The sequence below is a fragment of the Corticium candelabrum genome, chromosome 5, assembly GCF_963422355.1.
Source record: "Corticium candelabrum chromosome 5, ooCorCand1.1, whole genome shotgun sequence".
NCBI classification, from domain to species: Eukaryota; Metazoa; Porifera; class Homoscleromorpha; order Homosclerophorida; family Plakinidae; genus Corticium; species Corticium candelabrum.
In genome coordinates this window covers 89,178-107,693 of record NC_085089.1, presented here as the reverse complement: position 1 = coordinate 107,693, position 18,516 = coordinate 89,178, and the positions used below count along the sequence as shown (strand labels likewise).

General features: G+C 39.5%; 2 protein-coding genes across 3 annotated transcripts; both read left to right on the top strand.

The window, feature by feature from the left end:
* The first annotated feature begins 50 nt into the window (after window positions 1-50).
* LOC134180096 (uncharacterized) lies at window positions 51-13,530 on the top strand. 2 transcript variants are annotated; one of them, XM_062647181.1, is made up of 24 exons: window positions 51-177; window positions 1,117-1,211; window positions 1,270-1,424; window positions 2,482-2,615; window positions 2,675-2,813; window positions 4,149-4,204; window positions 4,624-4,845; window positions 4,901-4,996; window positions 5,714-5,796; window positions 5,867-5,974; window positions 6,736-6,807; window positions 6,875-6,928; window positions 6,981-7,057; window positions 7,653-7,721; window positions 7,789-7,851; window positions 7,907-8,045; window positions 9,367-9,416; window positions 9,474-9,515; window positions 11,636-11,822; window positions 12,204-12,336; window positions 12,397-12,470; window positions 12,936-13,060; window positions 13,180-13,281; window positions 13,388-13,530. In XM_062647181.1, the coding sequence occupies exons 1-24, from the start codon at window positions 69-71 to the stop codon at window positions 13,506-13,508; spliced, it is 2,505 nt and encodes an 834-aa protein (XP_062503165.1). In that variant the 5' UTR covers window positions 51-68; the 3' UTR covers window positions 13,509-13,530. The 2 variants fall into 2 exon arrangements, with proteins under 2 accessions (XP_062503165.1, XP_062503164.1); XM_062647180.1 differs by having other exon boundaries at window positions 12,394-12,470.
* A 165-nt stretch (window positions 13,531-13,695) lies between these two features.
* On the top strand, window positions 13,696-18,501 carry LOC134180097 (E-selectin-like). The gene is made up of 7 exons (XM_062647183.1): window positions 13,696-13,818; window positions 13,929-14,057; window positions 15,689-15,772; window positions 16,382-16,570; window positions 17,017-17,211; window positions 17,272-17,460; window positions 17,602-18,501. Exons 1-7 carry the CDS (start codon window positions 13,764-13,766, stop codon window positions 18,324-18,326), a joined length of 1,566 nt encoding a protein of 521 aa, XP_062503167.1. The 5' UTR covers window positions 13,696-13,763; the 3' UTR covers window positions 18,327-18,501.
* Window positions 18,502-18,516: the final 15 nt, after the last annotated feature.

Sequence of the window (18,516 nt, the reverse complement as noted above, 5' to 3'; positions counted from 1 at the left end):
CCGATGTCCCGGATAGCTGTATCCGGGATCTACATACTGCAATTGACGTGTCGGAACATTGGGGGAGTATGTCGCTTGACGATCCTCTCGTGTCAGAAGCGATTAGAACCATCGCTGATGGTATCAACAGGCGAAGGGCCGATGTAGTGCATACAGTCATTACCACTGTAGCTGAGAGTAAGTGTTTGCACATGTTTTTTTGAGCTGAGCGTGGCAATGTAAATATTGTAATACATACAACACGTATGTACGTAGCTGTATGGTTATGCTATGCTAGACGTGTGATGTGATGGCATCATTTGTCGGCTGAGTTGAAAACACGAACAAGGACACGTACTGGAGTCGTGTTTTAGGTTTACATAGAGCTCTGACGGATCTCTATCTATGGATGGTTCCACAGATTAATTAACATATGGACTTCACCGTTAGGGCGCGTTCGTGTGTTGTCTGGGTTTCCGAGGACTGTTATCTATACACACTACACGCGCGTACTGTAAACATTCTTGAAATATAGTAGAACTGTACTGCCGATCTCCAATTTACTTTTTGGAGTATTGAGTTGAGTTTATCTGTAGACTTTTGTTTTGAAAATGGTTTTATGGTCTATAGATAATGATTGCAATTTTAGCTTGATTGAACACAGTCACCTGCAGCTAATACTAAATAGTAATGTTATCACTTTAACTTCAAGAAGAAGGCATTGTAATCAGTGATCAGTGAAGATATATACATAGAAGAGATTGATGATGGATGGACTAATTACACATATAAATTTTGAAGACAGAAGAAAGAAGTAAAGACAAGGAGCCAGTGTGACCTATCTTTCCATGTTTTGATTTGCACACGTCTTTCAAAGAGCAACCAGGAGTTGTGAGTTGCCATTGATAGCCATTCTAAACAGCTAGACTACACACGTTATCCACCACATTCAGAGTAGGGAAATCGGTGTGTGCTATGATAGCAACACTGAGTTGAACGATGGTGAGCATGCGTAATAATGAGCTCAACATGTTGAAGCTATGAAAATGTAAGCATTACTTTGATTTTTTAGTTGTATGTTAAGCATTAGTTGCAACTGACGAAATTATACTGAATGCAAGTGCACAATTATTGTAGACAGCTCGTCGGGTGGTGGCAGTGTGACACCTTTGCAAGTTGTTCTGGATCATGTAGATGACAAAACAGGAACGAGTTTACATCATGCAACGAAGGTTAGAAAGGAAGTCAGTGTTTGTGATCTAAATTGCAATTCTGTTTTTTTGGTTTTAGGCTGGTTGTGTTGACATTGTAAGAACTTTGTTAGCTTCAGGTGCTAATCCTTGTATTAGAGACAAGCAAAACAAGACTGCCTATGACCTTGTGCCAAATGAGCAAATGAGAAACATTTATGTCAGTGAACTGATGCAGGCTACGGCTCACGACGGGTAACTTAGAATTTACCATTTGTGTAATTGTTCCTGTTTTTTGCTGCAGTGTGTGTGTGTGTGTGTTTGTTTGTTTGTGTATGTGTGTTTGTTTGTGTGTGTGTGTGTGTGTGTTTGTGTGTGTGTGTGTGTGTGTGTGTGTGTGTGTGTGTGTGTGTGTGCGTGTGCGTGTGCGCGTGTGTGCTGGCATGTATAGTGCATTGTTTGACACTTTTTTTGAGGTTAGGAATTTACATACTATTTTTTATTGCATGTCTCTGTAATTAGATAAATACAGACTTGTGAGACTAAGGTAGGTTGGTGGTGGTTCAGTGTTACTTTCCAGAGAATAAATGAGAATTGATTGATATTGTTTATGGGAAGTTGAGAATTGCAACTCCACCACAAGAAAAGCTATAACAGCACTGTGGTCATGAGATGAGACTTAGCATTAATTAGCATCTTGACAGTATCAATACTGGGTTAGATGGGCGTTTGGTACTTTCATGGGCCTGTGACTACCTAGTAAACTCTACAACCTTTAATGGTTTTGATTATGCTGCTAAGAGAGAGTAGAGCAAAAGATGAATGTATGTACACGGATTTATTAATTTTATGACTTTTAAAAAGCTTTATTGGCGTCTCTGTAGTGAATGACTGTCATTTCAACTGCACAGGTGTAATGTAATGGTTTTTTGAGGAAGTTGCGAGGTAAAGAAATTTGCTAGGTTTGCAAGGATTATAGATCAAGATAGAAATGGTTATGAAAGAGACTTTAGTAATATTGTGCTTGACTGGTTGTTAATGTATTAATGATAGTTTACCTTAGAATTTTTGTTGTAGAGCAAAATACATGCCAAATTGTAAGTTTGTTTGTTTGTTTGTTTGTTTGTTTGCCTGGTAGAGCTTGTATGAGTACATTATCTGGATTTTGTCTAGACTCGACCTGGTCTCGCTCTACCCGGCCTCGTCATTCTCGTTTGCTTGCGCAAGGATTGACAATTTGGGAATGACGAGGGTGGAGGGAGACTGGGTTGAGTCTAGAATTGGTTGTCTTTTTTGACTACTTGTGTTTTAGTCAGCTGGAACATGTGAAGCAGTTGCTAGCAGTAGGTGTTGATGTCAATGCCCGAGATGGCAGTGAAAAGGCTAATACAGCATTGCACTTTGCTGCATCTTATGCCAATGCTGACATGATTAATTGTTTGTGCGGTGAGTAGACAACATCGTGGTTATACATATAAATAGTCTATGAATGTTTTGTGTTTCAGAGCATGGGGCTGATACCACTGTACTCAATGGAGAGGGATTAACTCCTTTGCAAGATGCAATGAAACGCGGAGACTCAAGTATAATCAAAGCATTGGTAGAGTATGACATTAGGCAAAGAAGAAGTCAACCTGCAGTCAAGTAGGGTAGCAGTTGTTGCTTAATTAATCTATATAGCTTAATTAATTAAATGTCATGTTCAGGCATAGTTGTGGTGTAGTAATTGGTAGAGTGAGCAATGATATGCATGCATGTGTTCACAACTAATATATTTTAGTATTTTAAGTCTCAGGCATCAACATTTAGTTAAGTGCAGCAAGATAAACGAAGGTTTCTGTTCTGGCGTGGCACTGTACTTCGTAAAAATTGATTTCCGTAGTTGAAAAGTGCAACTCCAAGTCAGTGCTGGGTTTAAGAAGGCAGCATTTGATGAGTGCTCAGTTACAATCATGAATGCAAAGGTGAAGATTTAAAGTGTTGGCTCAAGGTAGATTAGCAGTGCATCTAGGATATCATTTGCAAACCTTACCAACAAGCTCCACTGTCCTGTCTGCATAATTTTTTGCTTATTTCTGATGTACTATCATTACTTTAATGGTGGAGTAGAATGTTACTTTTGAAATCATTACTAGCATGTCAGTTTTCCAGTTTTTATTTTGGATGCAGTTTTCTCACATTGTATTGGAAATTACATTGTAAACAAAGGGGTTATGTAATCAGGTTATTTTTTGGTAGGCTGAAAGTTTAATTTGATTTCACACTGGCTCACTGGTAGCTGTAATTAACTAAGCTATGTATGTTTTGAAATAGTGTACACACATTTTTGACATGCAGGCAATTTTTAAACATGTGTGCAACTGGTTAGAAGTGTCATAGAGAATTTGAGAAGTATTAGTCAGCATCTTGCTGTGTTTATTGATATCAACAACACAGCCACTGCAACTTTTACTATTAAAGTAAAAAGTGGTGATGATGATTTACTGATAAGTTCTTGGTTTTGTGGCACTAAAGACATTGTTACTCAGCCTTTGACATTTTGGCCAAAGTCATAATGTGGTTTTGGTGTAGTAATGAATTGATCTCTTTAACTTATAAAGCTTGTTGTTGGCATGTGGTCAGCTCTCTTATAGTAAGTTATGATTGCCCAATGATCTGCAGAAGCATTACATGTATAAGCAGTCTTTCAAGGTTTTTGTAAATTGCACACATACAAACAAGGTGCAGTAGGAGTAGCACTGAAGGGTACTCTGTAGTGGAATTAGTCTGACTAGTAGCCATGCATAGTCTTGTAATCAAATATTATAGTAAAAGAAATTGTGTGTAATAAAGGTTGTGACCATGTTAATTTGAATACCTGTACATGTATTTATTTCTTACTTTCTGAGGTAATTATTATGTGATAAATTCATTAATAATGATTATGGCAATGAAGAACAGAATTTGTTGTTGTAGTCAACATTTGACTTTGTTGTGCAGTCAGTCTTCACCTGCTGTTTCTGCTGTGTCAGAGTCTGGACATCTTCAACGTGAAGGTATATATGTATAAAGAGGAATGTAGATGACGATATAATATTAAAACAGTAGTGATATATTATGGTGTGGTTTCTTTTTATTGAAAGAGAAGTGCGTGTCAATTTAGACTACTCGTCACTTGTACACGTGCCTTGTCACAACTGCATTTGCCTTGAATTTTTTGTAAGCTGTCAGGGTATTGTTTTATTGATTGTTAAGCTGTAATTGATACATGCAACTGTTCAAGGTTGCAGTTGCCTGTAATAGCAGGACTGTATGAGCTGTTGTCATAACAGTGGTACTGTTAGGCTCATACAGTACCTGCACATGACTTGTAGGAGTGTGCTGAATGGCTCATGTAGTCTGCGTAACTATGCTCACAATACAACACATCTGAAATTGCATGTGCGTTAAGTAAGTTGGCTTTGTTGTCTATTAGCTTCAACGACTTTAACAGTGACAGTTGATTCTTCGTCTTCATCTCATGAGGGGAGCGCAAATGGCAATGTGTCAACTTGTAGTTTATCAGACTTGTTGGATGAAAATGGCAGTTGTGACTCTTCTGTGTATGTTTGGCCGCCACCTCAAATTGTGATTCGAAGAAATGACGGCATGTTCACTCTGTCATCTACTTTGAAAGTGTATATTAACAGCTGTCAAGGTGTGGCAACATGACAATAAGACGTGGTTGTTGGTATAAGTTGTTGTTTATTCAGCATCACTGATCAGTATAGTTCAAGTCTGGAAACGAGCAGAAGCTTGGTTTCAGCAAATAAATGTGGATGTCCAATTGGACAGCCAATATCACTCAGGTACTGGTGCTGTTTTTTTGGTACAACAGAATAATTACAAGGTTAGGAGTTGTTCACTGAAATAAGTAGTGAAATCTGGATAGTTGCTTGATCTAATGTATGATATTGCAGTTGTTTGAACAGTGGAAGCAGTAACACTGTTGCGACTGTGTTTCATCTATGGGTTTTGGTACTATAGTGCTATTGAAATAGAAGTTGCAAACAATGGTTCAAATGCAGAAAGACATAAGAAAAGTGCTGTGAGATTATAGAGCAGAGCACATGTGTGCATATCGAAATATACTTTAGTTCATTTTTTTTGACTGATAAGCCTGCTGTGCACTGTCCAACGCGTATGTGCTGCTCACTTTGAAAATGACAACAAGCAAACAGCTAATTGGCTGAAGTGGATTTCCACTCCATAATCTTTGTTTAAATGTCCACTTGGTGTCTATCTTGCTCTAAGACTGTGTTTATTAACTGTTTGTGTAGATCTTATCCTTTGCATTGCTTAGCGTTTGCTTTATTGATTTTTTTGTATCTTTTGAAAATACAAAGGAAATATTTTTGGTAACTGGGTTGTTTGTTGATTTGCAAAGTTGAGCTTGTAGTGCAAGCTTTCAAAGAATTGTATAATGTGGCTTCTGGTTGGTTATAAATATCTGCTCATATATGATACAAGGACAGTATATTTGGATGACTTTCTGAGTTGCTCAGATTCTTGTATTATGGTTTTAGGAGAGACGGTGGTTAGTTGTGCAGTACAAGCTGAATTGTTTGCTCATCGTGAGTCTTATAAGCTGACTGTGTTTTCAGACAAGGTGGAGTTTATCTTGTTACTGTAGGCTTCACACTGTTGAGGTATAATAGAAGATTATTGCTACTTAATAGGTCATGTTGACAGCAAGTGATTTGGCTGGACTGTGGTATGGTATTCACACATTGATACAGCTGTGCAGAAACTGCCGAAAGAAATCCATTTCAATACCAACTGTCCATGTAATATATCTACTATGTAGTTAACTGTTTGATTAGGCTATGATGTCAGTGGAAAATGCTTGTTGTGTATGTAGAGGCAATAGTGGTGTACAATGTAGGTATAATGAATGATTTATTTTTGTCGCACCTAAGTAAAAGATCCATATCAGCTTCAAACAATTAGTTAGTGACATTGTCTGAGAAACGTTGAAACTTTTTGATGCTTTAAAAATAAAGTAGATTGTAGTTGAAAGTCAGGAAATGAGGGTTGAGTTTAATTAAGAGTTAGTGAGGATTGGTAGACAATGTCACATGGTGTGGTTTAAGATGGTCATATTGGAAACTCAACCTGTTTGTCTGTCTGTTTGCAAGTAGTAGCTCATTGAGAAGATTACTGTTACCATCCCAGTAAGACAGCTGAGCGAGGTTGTGATGTTTGTCAGTGTGTTTGTGTCTGTATGTTTGTGTCTATTTATCTGTGTGTCTGTCTATAAACACAGTGTCTTGAACAGCTTAACTTAGCAATATGAAATTTTCAGAATATGATCTGGCCAAAGTCTCTGACAAGTTTAAAAATAGACACTAAGAAGTAAACAATGAGATTATCGCAAATTTTAATTAGATATAAACTGATGCTCCAGGATCCAACTCAGAAGAGCTACAGTTGACATGCAGTTGTGTGATCCCATTGTAGGTGCCTTCTAGTTAAATGGTGTATTTTATGTGTTCTTATTTTGCTGCTGATGTCACACATTCATATTGTAACTTTGTCTTGATTTTAGATCAGTGACTGGCCATGCCTAGCAGTTAGAGGTGTTATGATTGACCTATCTGATGGGAGATCACCAGACTTGGTCTGTGTTTTTAGTTGTTTAGAAGATGTGTTGGATTGTTGAACATTATCTGTTGCTGTGGTTGTAGGATACCCTAATGGGAATTGTAGACATATTATCCACTGTATACAAAGTCAATAGGGTTTGTGAGAAGATGCTTGCATTACAGAATTGCTCACATTTTATGTGCTTAGTTGCAGCTAAGAATAGCCAACTGTGAAAAGACAAAGCCATCAGGAGGAACAGAATTAGTGCAACTTTATTCATCCAAGTTAGTTGTCAGTCTGTTAAGTTCAAAACACTTTCTTTTTGCATAGTATACGTAGGTATAGTAGCCTTTTATTAACTTGTTAAGGCTGGAAATGTACCAAAATGGGTGTACAATTTGCAAAATTATTTTCAACAAGATCTGATACTTGCAAACATGAATTAGACTGTTCTGTTGAAAAACTATGTCATGATGGCGGTTTGTGATTGGTTGTTTGTCCATTGTTGCCATGTATGACCATTGTGAATACTGCTTTGTGATTGGACTATTTTGACTTGACGGGAGACATGGCACATTTCTGAGTGTGACAGGACACAGTCACACATCGTGTACACTCAAGCACTCCAGAAGTATGGGAGTGCCTTTGAGGACGCTATTCGTAAAGTCGTGTGACTCTTATGGGTCATAGCTGAAAGTAGTGATATGGTGTGGGCATGCATGGAGTCTGATATACCTTTGCGCGGTAACAGTGTCTTGTAGTACGTTGTATTAGTGAGGAAGTGCAAGTGAACTTTGTGTGACACACACATGCATACGTACGTATACTTGTATTCACATGTCTGCAAAACTGTTGACTTTTTGTATGTTGTAAATGTAGGGATATACTTGCATTGACAGATTACTGTAATAATGAATTTATTGAGTTGGTGCCACATTTCGAAGACAAGTTAGTCACACAATATATGGATGGTTCATGTGTTTGATTAAGGGAATGTTGTAATGCTTGTTGATAGTGACAGTGATTCAACTTTCTTGTTGCCTTCAGTTCAATCTCTTGTTTCGAACTCTTCTTCTGAGTATGTGTTATTTGAATTGCAATTATTTTTTTGATTGCTACTTTTCATTATTTAGTGTAACTCATTCATCGGCCAATCATTTCGTTAGTCCATCGTTTTCGACTAGGCAATATTGGCTAACTGGGACAGAGAGTGAGAGGGACATTGAGGAACTGGTAGCAAGTGGGAGAGGAGTTGGAGTAGTCAGACTACAGGTGAAATCAGCAGCGAAATTACAACTGCTTTAGTCATGAAATCAGTTGCACTTTTGCAAGGCAACAAAATATATGGTGTGGTAACAATATTCTTCACTTGGTATGGTGTGTATGCACAAACTGTCAAAAGTTACCCAAGGCAATGTGAATGTACTGATTCTTTACACCTTACATTCAGTGCACTTTTGAGGCTTATTGTATTCTACAAGTTTCCATACTCTAGTTTTAAAGGTTTGCAGCTGGTTTTGCAACACCATTAGGTGTTTGCCTAACATAACACTTGACGATGCAGCTGCATGGTCTTTATCAAGAAAGAGTTTTGCCAAGTGTGCATGTAGGTCATAGTCTATGCCAGTAGGATATATGCTCCACATTTGTTGTGACTTTCCTAACTAATAATTTAATCACTTGACAAGTGTGTCTTACAGAACTGGTCTATGTCCTTAAATTGTAAGTCATTTATATACACATTAGATTACTGGACACGGCCCGTGCCAATTAAAAGGAACAGGTGGTTTGAGTATTGTAGTAATGTTTCGCACAAGTCACTTGATGCTCTGACTGAACTGAATACACATTAACATTTGAGTCTCTTGCTCTAAAGTAGTGCTTAGGACATGTTCGGTGTACACATCGTTAGTTGTTTGTAGTGAGTCACTTTTTCCATTGATGGAAGTTGTCTAGTCTATGACAGAGTACTGTAAATTTCAGGAGTGAAATGTTTTTGTGGTTTGTGCAAGACTCTTTGATTGCACAAATTTTTGTAAGGGTAGATGAGGGAAAGTTATTTTGTAGAGTTCATGTGCTCAATACAACATAAGTACATGCTTGATATACAGAAAGTGACTATCTCTAGATATTCACATGCAGACTGGCTTAATGTTATTTAATTTGTCTAGGATTTTGCTTATAATGATTAAGGAATGCATACAGAACATGAATACAATTAACTGTTGTGTCAATGCTTGTAGGTCTCTATTCTTTACACAGTTAATAGATGCCCATGTATCAGTTGCCACACGTTGACTATTACTAGTTAATGTAAATTCCAAACACAAGCTGGCTATACGTTTATTGGATTGTAGATGTGACTTTGCAGTTCTTCCCTCATTGTATAGACAGAAGTTGAAGTGTAGCTTTTTGTAGTCTAAGAGGGACAGAAGTACATGGGTTGCCGAGATGCGTGTGGCTAGAGTTGCTACTCTGCGTGCTATAAACCCAATACAGTGTGATTGTCAGAGTAATATAGACTTGTCTAATAAATAGTTGTAATTTTTTTGTCAGAAAAACTTGTATTTGATTGACTTTTGTGTTGGCTCAGGAAGTTAGAGACAAGGCTCAACAAGTTTGTAGCCATCTTACTGAAACGGGGTAATGAAGGTGTGTTTTGTATTGATAATGACAGTTTAATACATTGGTTTTTGGTAGGTTGAGCTTTATGATTGCAACAGACACTTCAGTCAGACACAGGTAACCAATGAAATTTTCTTGTGAGTGATTTGTAATGTAGGGTTGCATAATGAAAATATGTTATAATCCAGCTGGTCAGCTAAGAATTTGGGTATCTAGCTGTGGCCAACTGTTTGTCAGCACAGTACTGTAAATCCATGATGGATAGAAACATGTCCATGTTTGTAAATTAATTGCCACACCCATTTATTGTAAAAGGAAACCGTAGGACCCAACGACCGTAGGACCCAACGACCGTACCACCCAACGACTGTACGACCCAACGACCGTAGGACCCAACGACCGTACGACCCAACGACCGTACGACCCAACAACGACCGTACGACCCAACGACCGTATATAGTTGGTTAGCGGAGATGCAAATGAAGCTATTCCGACCAATATACGAGAAGTGGTGTCATTACTGACCAATAGACGAATGTGATGTCATCATGAGGCTCCACCTCTCTTTGTTTAGCTGCTAACGAGAATTCGGCCATCGGGCGTCCGTCCTGTACATGGTCTTTAGTCCTTTGCTTTAAGGGTTTAGTACATACATTTGTACGTGTATGTTTCCCCAACAACAACCAGGGCGAAGTGTGTAGCTGTACCTGACTTGTAACATTTTGCTTGTTCCACAGTGTTTCTGCATAGTGGCTCTGCAGTCTGCCAGCTTGAATTTTGGGTGTGCGTGGCTGAGCGGCCGTGGTGTTGTTGCAACGATCACGATCACTAGTGTCGTCTTCAACAGAAATTTGGCGTTTGACGGGAATTTGCGAAGGAGAACGTGCATTGTCCATGACAGCGTCTGTTTGTGGGACAAAGCGGCTCGGCCAACCTGTAAGTACGCTAGTGCGTCTCTATTCATTTCTGTTTTACGGTATCCAAAGTCAGAGCGAACAGACGCCTAGCTAATCTACATGTGCACGTGCATGTTTTCCCGCACTGATGTTTTGTTTTGGCTCTGGGGTCACCTCATTACAACAGTAGTAGGCGACGTCTAGCTAGAGAAGCCGCACAAACAACAAGATGCCTAGAGAAGCTGCACAAAGAACAAGACATTTACATTCTTGTGAGCTGGAAAATCGGTGGTGAGCTGCTTGTTTGGTCTCCATTTGTAACCTAGGTTTCCCACCAACAAACAGAACAATGATCACGCCCGTTACTTCATCACGTAAGGCGAAGATTGCCAGCCGGCCTAGCGTCGAGGCTCTCCGACTTGTAACATTTGGGTTGTTCCATCATTTGGAAACAACTATATTTCAGAGCTGCCAACTCTCCCGCATTTGGGACCCTTCTCCCGCCTACCCGCATTTGGCATCAAATCTCCCGCATTCTGACCATTGGTGGGCGTGCCTGTTCTGTGTAACCATACACTTACCCTTAATAATTAGCGAAGGTACTGATCATGTGATCTGGATATCAAAGATGGGAAATATTTTTAGGCAAAGGTGACTTCTGCAGAGCATATAGGTAGGTTATCAAGGTTTCAGTGAGTTGTTGCTGACATAGTTTTTGTTTCTCAAATCCTAAAAGGAGTATAGATGAGTTGTTAGCATTCGTAGTTCTCAATGATGTAGTGCAAATGAATTGCAAGTCCATGTTTGTGTATTGTTTGTTTGGTTAGGAACAGCAAGAAACTGATTGTAAGTGCAGTTTCTTTTCCTGATCTGTGTTGTATGAGGAATAGATATTAAAAATCTGTCCACAGTGAGACAGAAAGAGTACTTGCTAAAGAGTAACAGCGGGTAATGAGCTAATCCTCATGAGGTCAGTGTGATCAATGCAATCAAGTTGTTCAAAGAAGTTTAAACGTGAAGGGAATGAAATGCATGTCTAGTAGTTGCCAGGTAAATGTAAACTTGTAGTCATGTTCTTTCTGAAGTTGCTCTCTTGTAAGTTCAATGATTGACTATTGACCTCTACTGCAGTTCTCTTGTCTACCTGAGATAAGCTAGTGTATTTTAAAATTGCATGAGATGGAATGCCTGCTGTGTTTATGAGTCAGGAGGATATGGTGAAGTCTTTACAGTAGGGTTATTTAAGGATTGTGGTACTCACATGTTTACTGACATATTTGGAGTATTAAAATTGTGTCAAAGCATGTCGTAAGGTAGGGATCTTGTTTGTTTTGTGTATAGCGTGTGTTACAACTGGGAGCAATGTTTATCTGATGCCTACCTTACTGCATCATTGGCTTTGCAGTTTGCTTGCCCTGGGATTCTCATCACAGACTCAAGTGACCGTCATTGCATTGCACCGTTAGCTATTACTGTGTCAGCTATGGCGATTGGAGCTGGATTTGCCTGGACTGGACCATTGCAGCAGGTAACTCTTTTTTCTGTGGCTGGCCTACAAACCAAGGTAACAATGGAGGGCGAGATGGACAGGACAGAGTTGTTAGGCAGGACTGATGAGGAAAATGAAAGATTGAACTCAGATGTTTGTCAGTGCTAAGATTTAATGATAAAGAAATTTGTTATGAGATACAGCTGCAAACAAAGAGAATTATAAGACTACTTAGTAATACACTCCTGTTAATTATACTGTACATGGGATGTTTTAATTGGTTTAGATTGTTGATTAGCTGAGGAAAAATACACACTGACTGAAAAAATGTCTTGAATTTCTATTGCAATTGTTTATGTTACAGACAGTTTATTGACCTTTTTGCCTTATGCAAAATTTGTTATTATATTTGCATTACAGGCAAAATTTGAAAATTGTTTGATTTCAACTTTGAATCGTCAAATTTTTTTGGATGTCAGCAATAGCATTGGGCAGTGTATTGTTGTGATGGCCAAAACAGCAGGACTATGGACAGATCACACTAGTGGGCATTGTATGTAATGTGTCATGTTGTATATAGGGTTTGATAATTTAATTCAGTTACTATTAGTAGGTACAGTGCCATATCTATTGCTGACTGATCCATCTGCTGTTCAAGTTTGTGTGCTGTCACCAGAAAATGTGCAGGTTAGTTTACTTGTATTAGTCAGTTAATTAGAAAGGGGTGTGCTAGTTTGTTGAATCATTGTATGTTGTTGTACTTAAATATGTGAATAGATCATCCTAACTAATGTCTAATTAATTAAAGTTATCAACAACAACTGCATTTTCAATAGTAAACACTCCCATATGTTGTTTTTAGACACATTGTAGGAAAGAATGACCATTCACCTATGGTCTTACCACATGATTCCCTCGACGTTGTGTGGCCATTTTGACTGCATGGATGGGCTAGATAGTGTACATATACACCACCAGACAGACCTCTACCTATTTGATTGCCACCATGCACACACCATTGACTCCTATCTCTACCAGACGCCTTGAATTTTTGTGTCTTTCTAGATTTGTACTTGTGTTTGCCTTGTGCAACAGTTCCTGGTTTAGGCAAGGATATAATAGCATTGACTTTATTTCGCCTTGTTTTTGTAGGTGTTTCTTCGTGCAGTTCGTAGATGCCACAAGTGGTCTGCTGACTTCAAACTTCAGTGCTTCCAAGACGAGGCGTCTAGGCGAGAAGTGATTTTGATACTAGAGCTCATTACCCACAGCAGCAAGTTAGTACTGCATAGCCCGTTTCCTTTGCTCTGTCTTTCCCCCGGCACTTGAGCAATTATGTGGGATGCGTGGGTTAATTCTTCCTGTTCTTAAAAACAATGGGGTATTGTTTGTGTAGAGTTGCCAAAGCTATTGTTCAGAATTGTGGAGAAAACGCTAGTAGCCAACATGTGGATCTAAGGCAACTCCCTGCAACTCAAAGAACAGATCTAGCCAACAAGTAAGTGGGAGCAACAGTTTTTATTTAGAATTAATTAGGTAGCTACGTAGACAATGATTCTACATGTACCTACATATACATAACTAACAGTCCATTCGTTGTGTAGGCTGCTGGGACTGATTGACTCCATCCGTTCTACCGGGCGCCTACGTAATCAGGATGTGGTGGGCAGAGAGCAGGGTTGTGTTATGTTGCAGTTGCAACAAGTTGCGGATGGGTTGGTGTGACGCAGTATGACCTTCAAAGGTCAAATGCGGCTTTCCTGTTGTCGCATTTTATTGATTGTGTGGTTGGTTAGTGGCTAGTTGAGAAGTTACTGATTGGTTAGATTAGAATACGAAACGGAATTACAGGAGATCCATTGTTCGTAAATACGGTCATATAAGTCAGCTTGCAGCTTGCTAGATTCATTTTGGAAAGTAGCGCTCGGACACATCGTACGCTTTGTCAGACGAATAGTTGAGTGTTGTGGACAGCTAGAGATGAATCGTCTTCTTCTTCTTGTAGTTGTGACTGTGATCGCAACATGCGCGCAAGGTAAGCGCTCCTACCTGCAGCGATGCGACTGTAAGTAAATGCAGGACTTGGATTTCGCGGGACTATCTTGTACATCTGCGTTTTTATTGTCTTTTGTTGTTGTTTACTAGCACAAACGTGTGACTTTGAGGGAAAGTCTTACAGGGAAGGAGAGTCTTTCAGCCCTCTTGACTGCACGAGGTGTGTTTGTCAAGGCAACCCGCTTCAATTTGCGTGCTCGACTGATCCCGCATGCGAAGGTACTACGACAGTCTTGAAATTACTATTAGCTAATGAATTACAACTACGACCTACGAAATAATGTTGGTGAACTTTAGTTTCTTGTAATTTTATAAGGACACCGAAAAATTTGTCAAAATAATGCGTAGTGAAAGAAACGATGCTACAAACCCGGACGCGACTTGTGGACAAACCGAACCCGAGTGTCTACACGACAAACGTTCAGGGCTGAGGCCGAGCTGCGGCCTGGGAATAATAGCTCCGCCCATCCGCGATCAATCAATCGGGGCGAGGACATCGTACAGTCTTGGTCTTTCAACGAAGAAAAGCTACTGAAAAGGAAGAAATCGAACCGGAATTTAGTCTGAAGGATTCTCTCAGGCGCGAAATAAGGCTAGGGCGGTAAAAACACTAACCTGTTGTCAGTCGCTTTATATCTTACCGTCTTGGGCCATGAAAGCTGTAGCAGCGTCCTGTAAATGTGCAAGGTATTGTCTAAGCCAGATATCCCCGTTATATAACTAGTTGCTGTACTTGTGACGCATCATGGAGTAGCTGTTGGTCCGTGAGAAATATGATGTCATACCAAAAATGAAACAATCAGAGAACGGGTAATCCGGGGTAATTCCGTACACTTGCCTTTGGTGACCCGTATCCTGTAGACAACTCGCCGTTTGAACTTGTTATTGTACCTGCCTTCACTACATACAGGAAATTTCGTGGTCATGTCCTTGCTCACCTCGAGTAGAACAGGATCTATCGTGAGGGAAGATCAGATTTGGTGGGTGGGGCAAATCCGTACACTTACAGTAGCAATAATCGCTTTTCTCAAAGGTTTGGGGTTTCTAACACTGTTCAACGCGCACTAACACGTACCAATCGAGTCTGCGTGTCTTTCTGAGATGTAAGATTAGCGTTTAGTCAACACAGCGTAGAAATACACGGTCACTGAGATGTACGACCTGGAAGCTAAACCTACTCTACTGTCACTTATTTTACAGTTACCAGAGCTCGAAATTACAACGTTGCCGTGGAAGTGAAGCAGGTAGGGACACGCCCCGCAACATGGATGGCTCTTTACTAGCAAGTCTTATCTTCCGAGCGAGTTTACGGCTGACAGATCGTAGCACCGAAGGCCAAATACTACGGCTACACACAGATTTGCAAAACGAGCTTTGTTCTTGAAAGTTAGAAACCAGACAAGTCAGCAGATGTGGTACCTTCGCTCAGAAATCGCTGTCTAGATTCTACAAACGATAACACTGGCCGTTTCTTTTGTTCCTTTTGGAGCGCTAGACAATCAGCTATTCAACGAGTGCTTACTTACTAGTTCAGAGCTGTGATCGGCCATTGAAATCAAACTGTACGGAATTACTCCGGATTACCCTATCATTAATTTTGCATGCTCTCAGCTGATCTCTACCGTTCCGGAAAAGTATTCAATTGGTATCTCGGGCCGTCGTCTTACAGACTCTTCAGAGTCAGCTAGGTCTTGCAGACTTTAATTAAGGCTAAGGCTTTTTTCTAGAGAATTGCATGTGCTCAAGGTCTTGTTATAGTTACTTATAGTGTTACAAAATCAGGAGAAAGATAAACTACAGAAGTAAGTAGTGTCATGCTTTTCAGATTTGTACACTGATGTATTTTACAGATACACCAACACCAGAAGTAGCAGTTGATGTAACTACAAGTGCACCAACAAGTGCACCAACCGCTCCTTCCATTGGTATTCACGGTACGTTGATTCACTGTGTACGTACAATGCAATAAATGTTGATATATTGTTTTAATGCTTTTGATTGATTAATTGGGTTAAAGAAATTATTTATGCTGGAAAATCTGGATAGACAATTTGCTATTTTTGCTGAAACATAGCAACTAATGTAAATGCTTCTAAGTTAGGTATGCCAAAATGCAGTGTCTACACAGTTAAAACTATCGTTTTACATTATCTGTTTTAGTGCTGGCTCACAACGTTTGCTGGATGTCTGTGCACCCAGCACACTTTGCTACCCAGCACACTTTGCTATAGAGAGACTGTCTCATTGCTCTTTGATATTAATCACACTATGGTTTATGGTGGAAGTTTTTGCTATGGTTTGCCTTTCTAGTAGTTATCAATTTTTTTCGCTAAACCTATAGCTAAGACATTGTCAGATAACACATCCATACTATAACGGACTGCTGCATAACCACCAAGATTGAAATTATAAATACTCAAGAGATTTTTTGTAGAACAATTATTATTTGTGCTGCTTTGTGCAGCAATTTACCAATAGCAGAGACAGTACTGTTGATGTAAAATAGTATTAAGTGAGAAACTACGTTTACATTCATTCTTTAGTTTGTTCCAAGTTCAGGGATTTGAACAATGGAGATGTAGAGTATGACAGTGATGCAGAAGATGCAGAAACATTTCAACCGGGTACAGTTGCCGACTTCTACTGTCATATTGAGCATGAGCTGTTTGGTCCTGAAAGTGCTGTCTGTCTTGACAATGGACAATGGAACAACGAACTACCAGAATGCTTACGTAAGTCAACTTTTTTTTTAAGTTCGACATTATGCCCAGGCTCCCTTGCATGTAACTGTAACACGTTTGTTAATTTCAATTGACTTTAGATGTTTATGTGATGATAGAATATTATAGCATGATCCCAAGTTGGCATGTTTTATGTGATGATGCAATGTACAGCATACACCATTAAATTGGCTTTAAAATATATACAAAGCTTATCATTTCTATTATGGGTGATACACAGTCTAACGCACTGCTAAATTTAGACAACGAAAGCAGTAGGTTTGCTCTAGACCAGACAAGCAATGGGACTTGTTGTCTAGGTAATTACTTTGATGGTGAGATCCTCTGTAACTATTGCAATTAGTGATAAGTAGTGGTTATCAAGTGTATAATCTAAATATATGTTACTATGGTAAAGGAATAGCTGTTTCTTACTCACTTTAGTTGTCTTTGCTCAGCATTTCGTCAGTGTCCTCAGCTAGGGCACCCAAGATTTGGATGGGTTGTCAATCGACAGCCAGGTTACCAGCCTGGAGATAAAGCCATGTTCAAATGCAAGAAAAACTATAAAAACACAGGTTCTTCATATCGCGTATGCCAGGAGAACCTCAAATGGTCAGCTGAAGGACCAACCTGTGTTAAAGCTAACAAGGGTAATTGATGTTTGTCACGTTTATCAATTGCCGTAAACCTGATTTTCCTGTGAACTGCAGGTCCAGGTGGCAGACAGAAGTTATGTGGTGATCCAGGAGATATTGAAAATGGTAGAAAGACAGGCCGTGACTATGCTGTAGGTTCAACAGTTGCATATGCCTGCCACCAAGGATATTTTCTTCGAGGAAGTAGTCAAATTGAATGCCGTTCTTCTGGTTTGTGGTCATCACCCCCACCTTCTTGTGAAAGTAAGTTGTTTTATCACCAACTGCAAGAGGAAAGCAATTTTATTATTGCATTAGAGCATGTATGGCAGATTAATTTGACTTGTTCTTTATAAAACGTGGCAAGTTCCAGCAATTGCTATATGTAAGGATTGTGTTGTTTAGTTGTACGTGACAGTCTGGATACTCTGGCAGGCAGGTTTGCGAATGCAACAGACAACTATGGACAACGATCAGACTGCAAGATTGACCTTGTGTTTGTGTTGGACAAGTCTGGTTCAGTAAGCAATGAAGACTTTAGACTGAGTGTTCAGTTTGTTAGAGAGACTGTAACAACATTTACATCCAAATGCGATGATGTTCGATTTGCTCTTATCACCTACAGCAAGCATGCTGAATTAAATGCGAACTTTGAATATGCATCACAACTCACAGAAGTTCTCCGACACGTTCGACGTGGCACCTATGGACCAACAGCAACTCGTCGAGGACTTGACAAAGTTAGAGATGATCTGCTCTTAAACAACAGACATTGTTATGCTTGCCTACCACCAACAGAGAGACCTGAAGAGAAAGATTTCTTTACATACCCTTGTCCATCATGCACGAACGAATGCCCAGTGCGAGACCAACGTTGCTCACATTGTGCATCTACCCTTTTGTTCCTTGTGACTGATGGAAAGTCTAATTGGGCTGGAGATCCAGTCCATGCTGCAAACTGTGTCAAAGCCAGTGGAGTGGAAATCTTCTCAGTAGGTGTCACATCTCATGTCAACCTAGCAGAACTGAGAGACATTGCCAGTAAACCTTTTTATAGTCATCTGTATTTGATCAGAAGTTATGAAGATGCTCTGCAACTTATCAGAGGAGCGGCAAAGAGGTTCAAGTGATTTTGAAGGATACATGAACAAACTGGACAGATGATGAGAAATGGATTAGACACTTAGTGTAGCAGTAAATAATGTGTTTTCTGTTAATGTGTATTGCCATTATTTTCAGCAGTTGGAAGTGGAATGATGTGTATCTTTATTGTGTTGACATTACACAAAGAGAATTTGAAAACCACATGCCTAATACAGC

What these genes read in the sequence shown, in the direction of transcription:
- LOC134180096 (XM_062647180.1), top strand. Translation starts at nt 69, where the DNA reads ATGTCGCTTGACGATCCTCTCGTGTCAGAAGCGATTAGAACCATCGCT. An exon ending in TGACTGTGTTTTCAGACAAG is followed by an intron (nt 5,797 to 5,866) that starts GTGGAGTTTATC and finishes GCTACTTAATAG; the next exon opens with GTCATGTTGACAGCAAGTGA. An exon ending in GTGCAACTTTATTCATCCAA is followed by an intron (nt 7,058 to 7,652) that starts GTTAGTTGTCAG and finishes TTGTAAATGTAG; the next exon opens with GGATATACTTGCATTGACAG.
- LOC134180097 (XM_062647183.1), top strand. Translation starts at nt 13,764, where the DNA reads ATGAATCGTCTTCTTCTTCTTGTAGTTGTGACTGTGATCGCAACATGC. An exon ending in GATCGCAACATGCGCGCAAG is followed by an intron (nt 13,819 to 13,928) that starts GTAAGCGCTCCT and finishes GTTGTTTACTAG; the next exon opens with CACAAACGTGTGACTTTGAG. An exon ending in GACTGATCCCGCATGCGAAG is followed by an intron (nt 14,058 to 15,688) that starts GTACTACGACAG and finishes TGTATTTTACAG; the next exon opens with ATACACCAACACCAGAAGTA.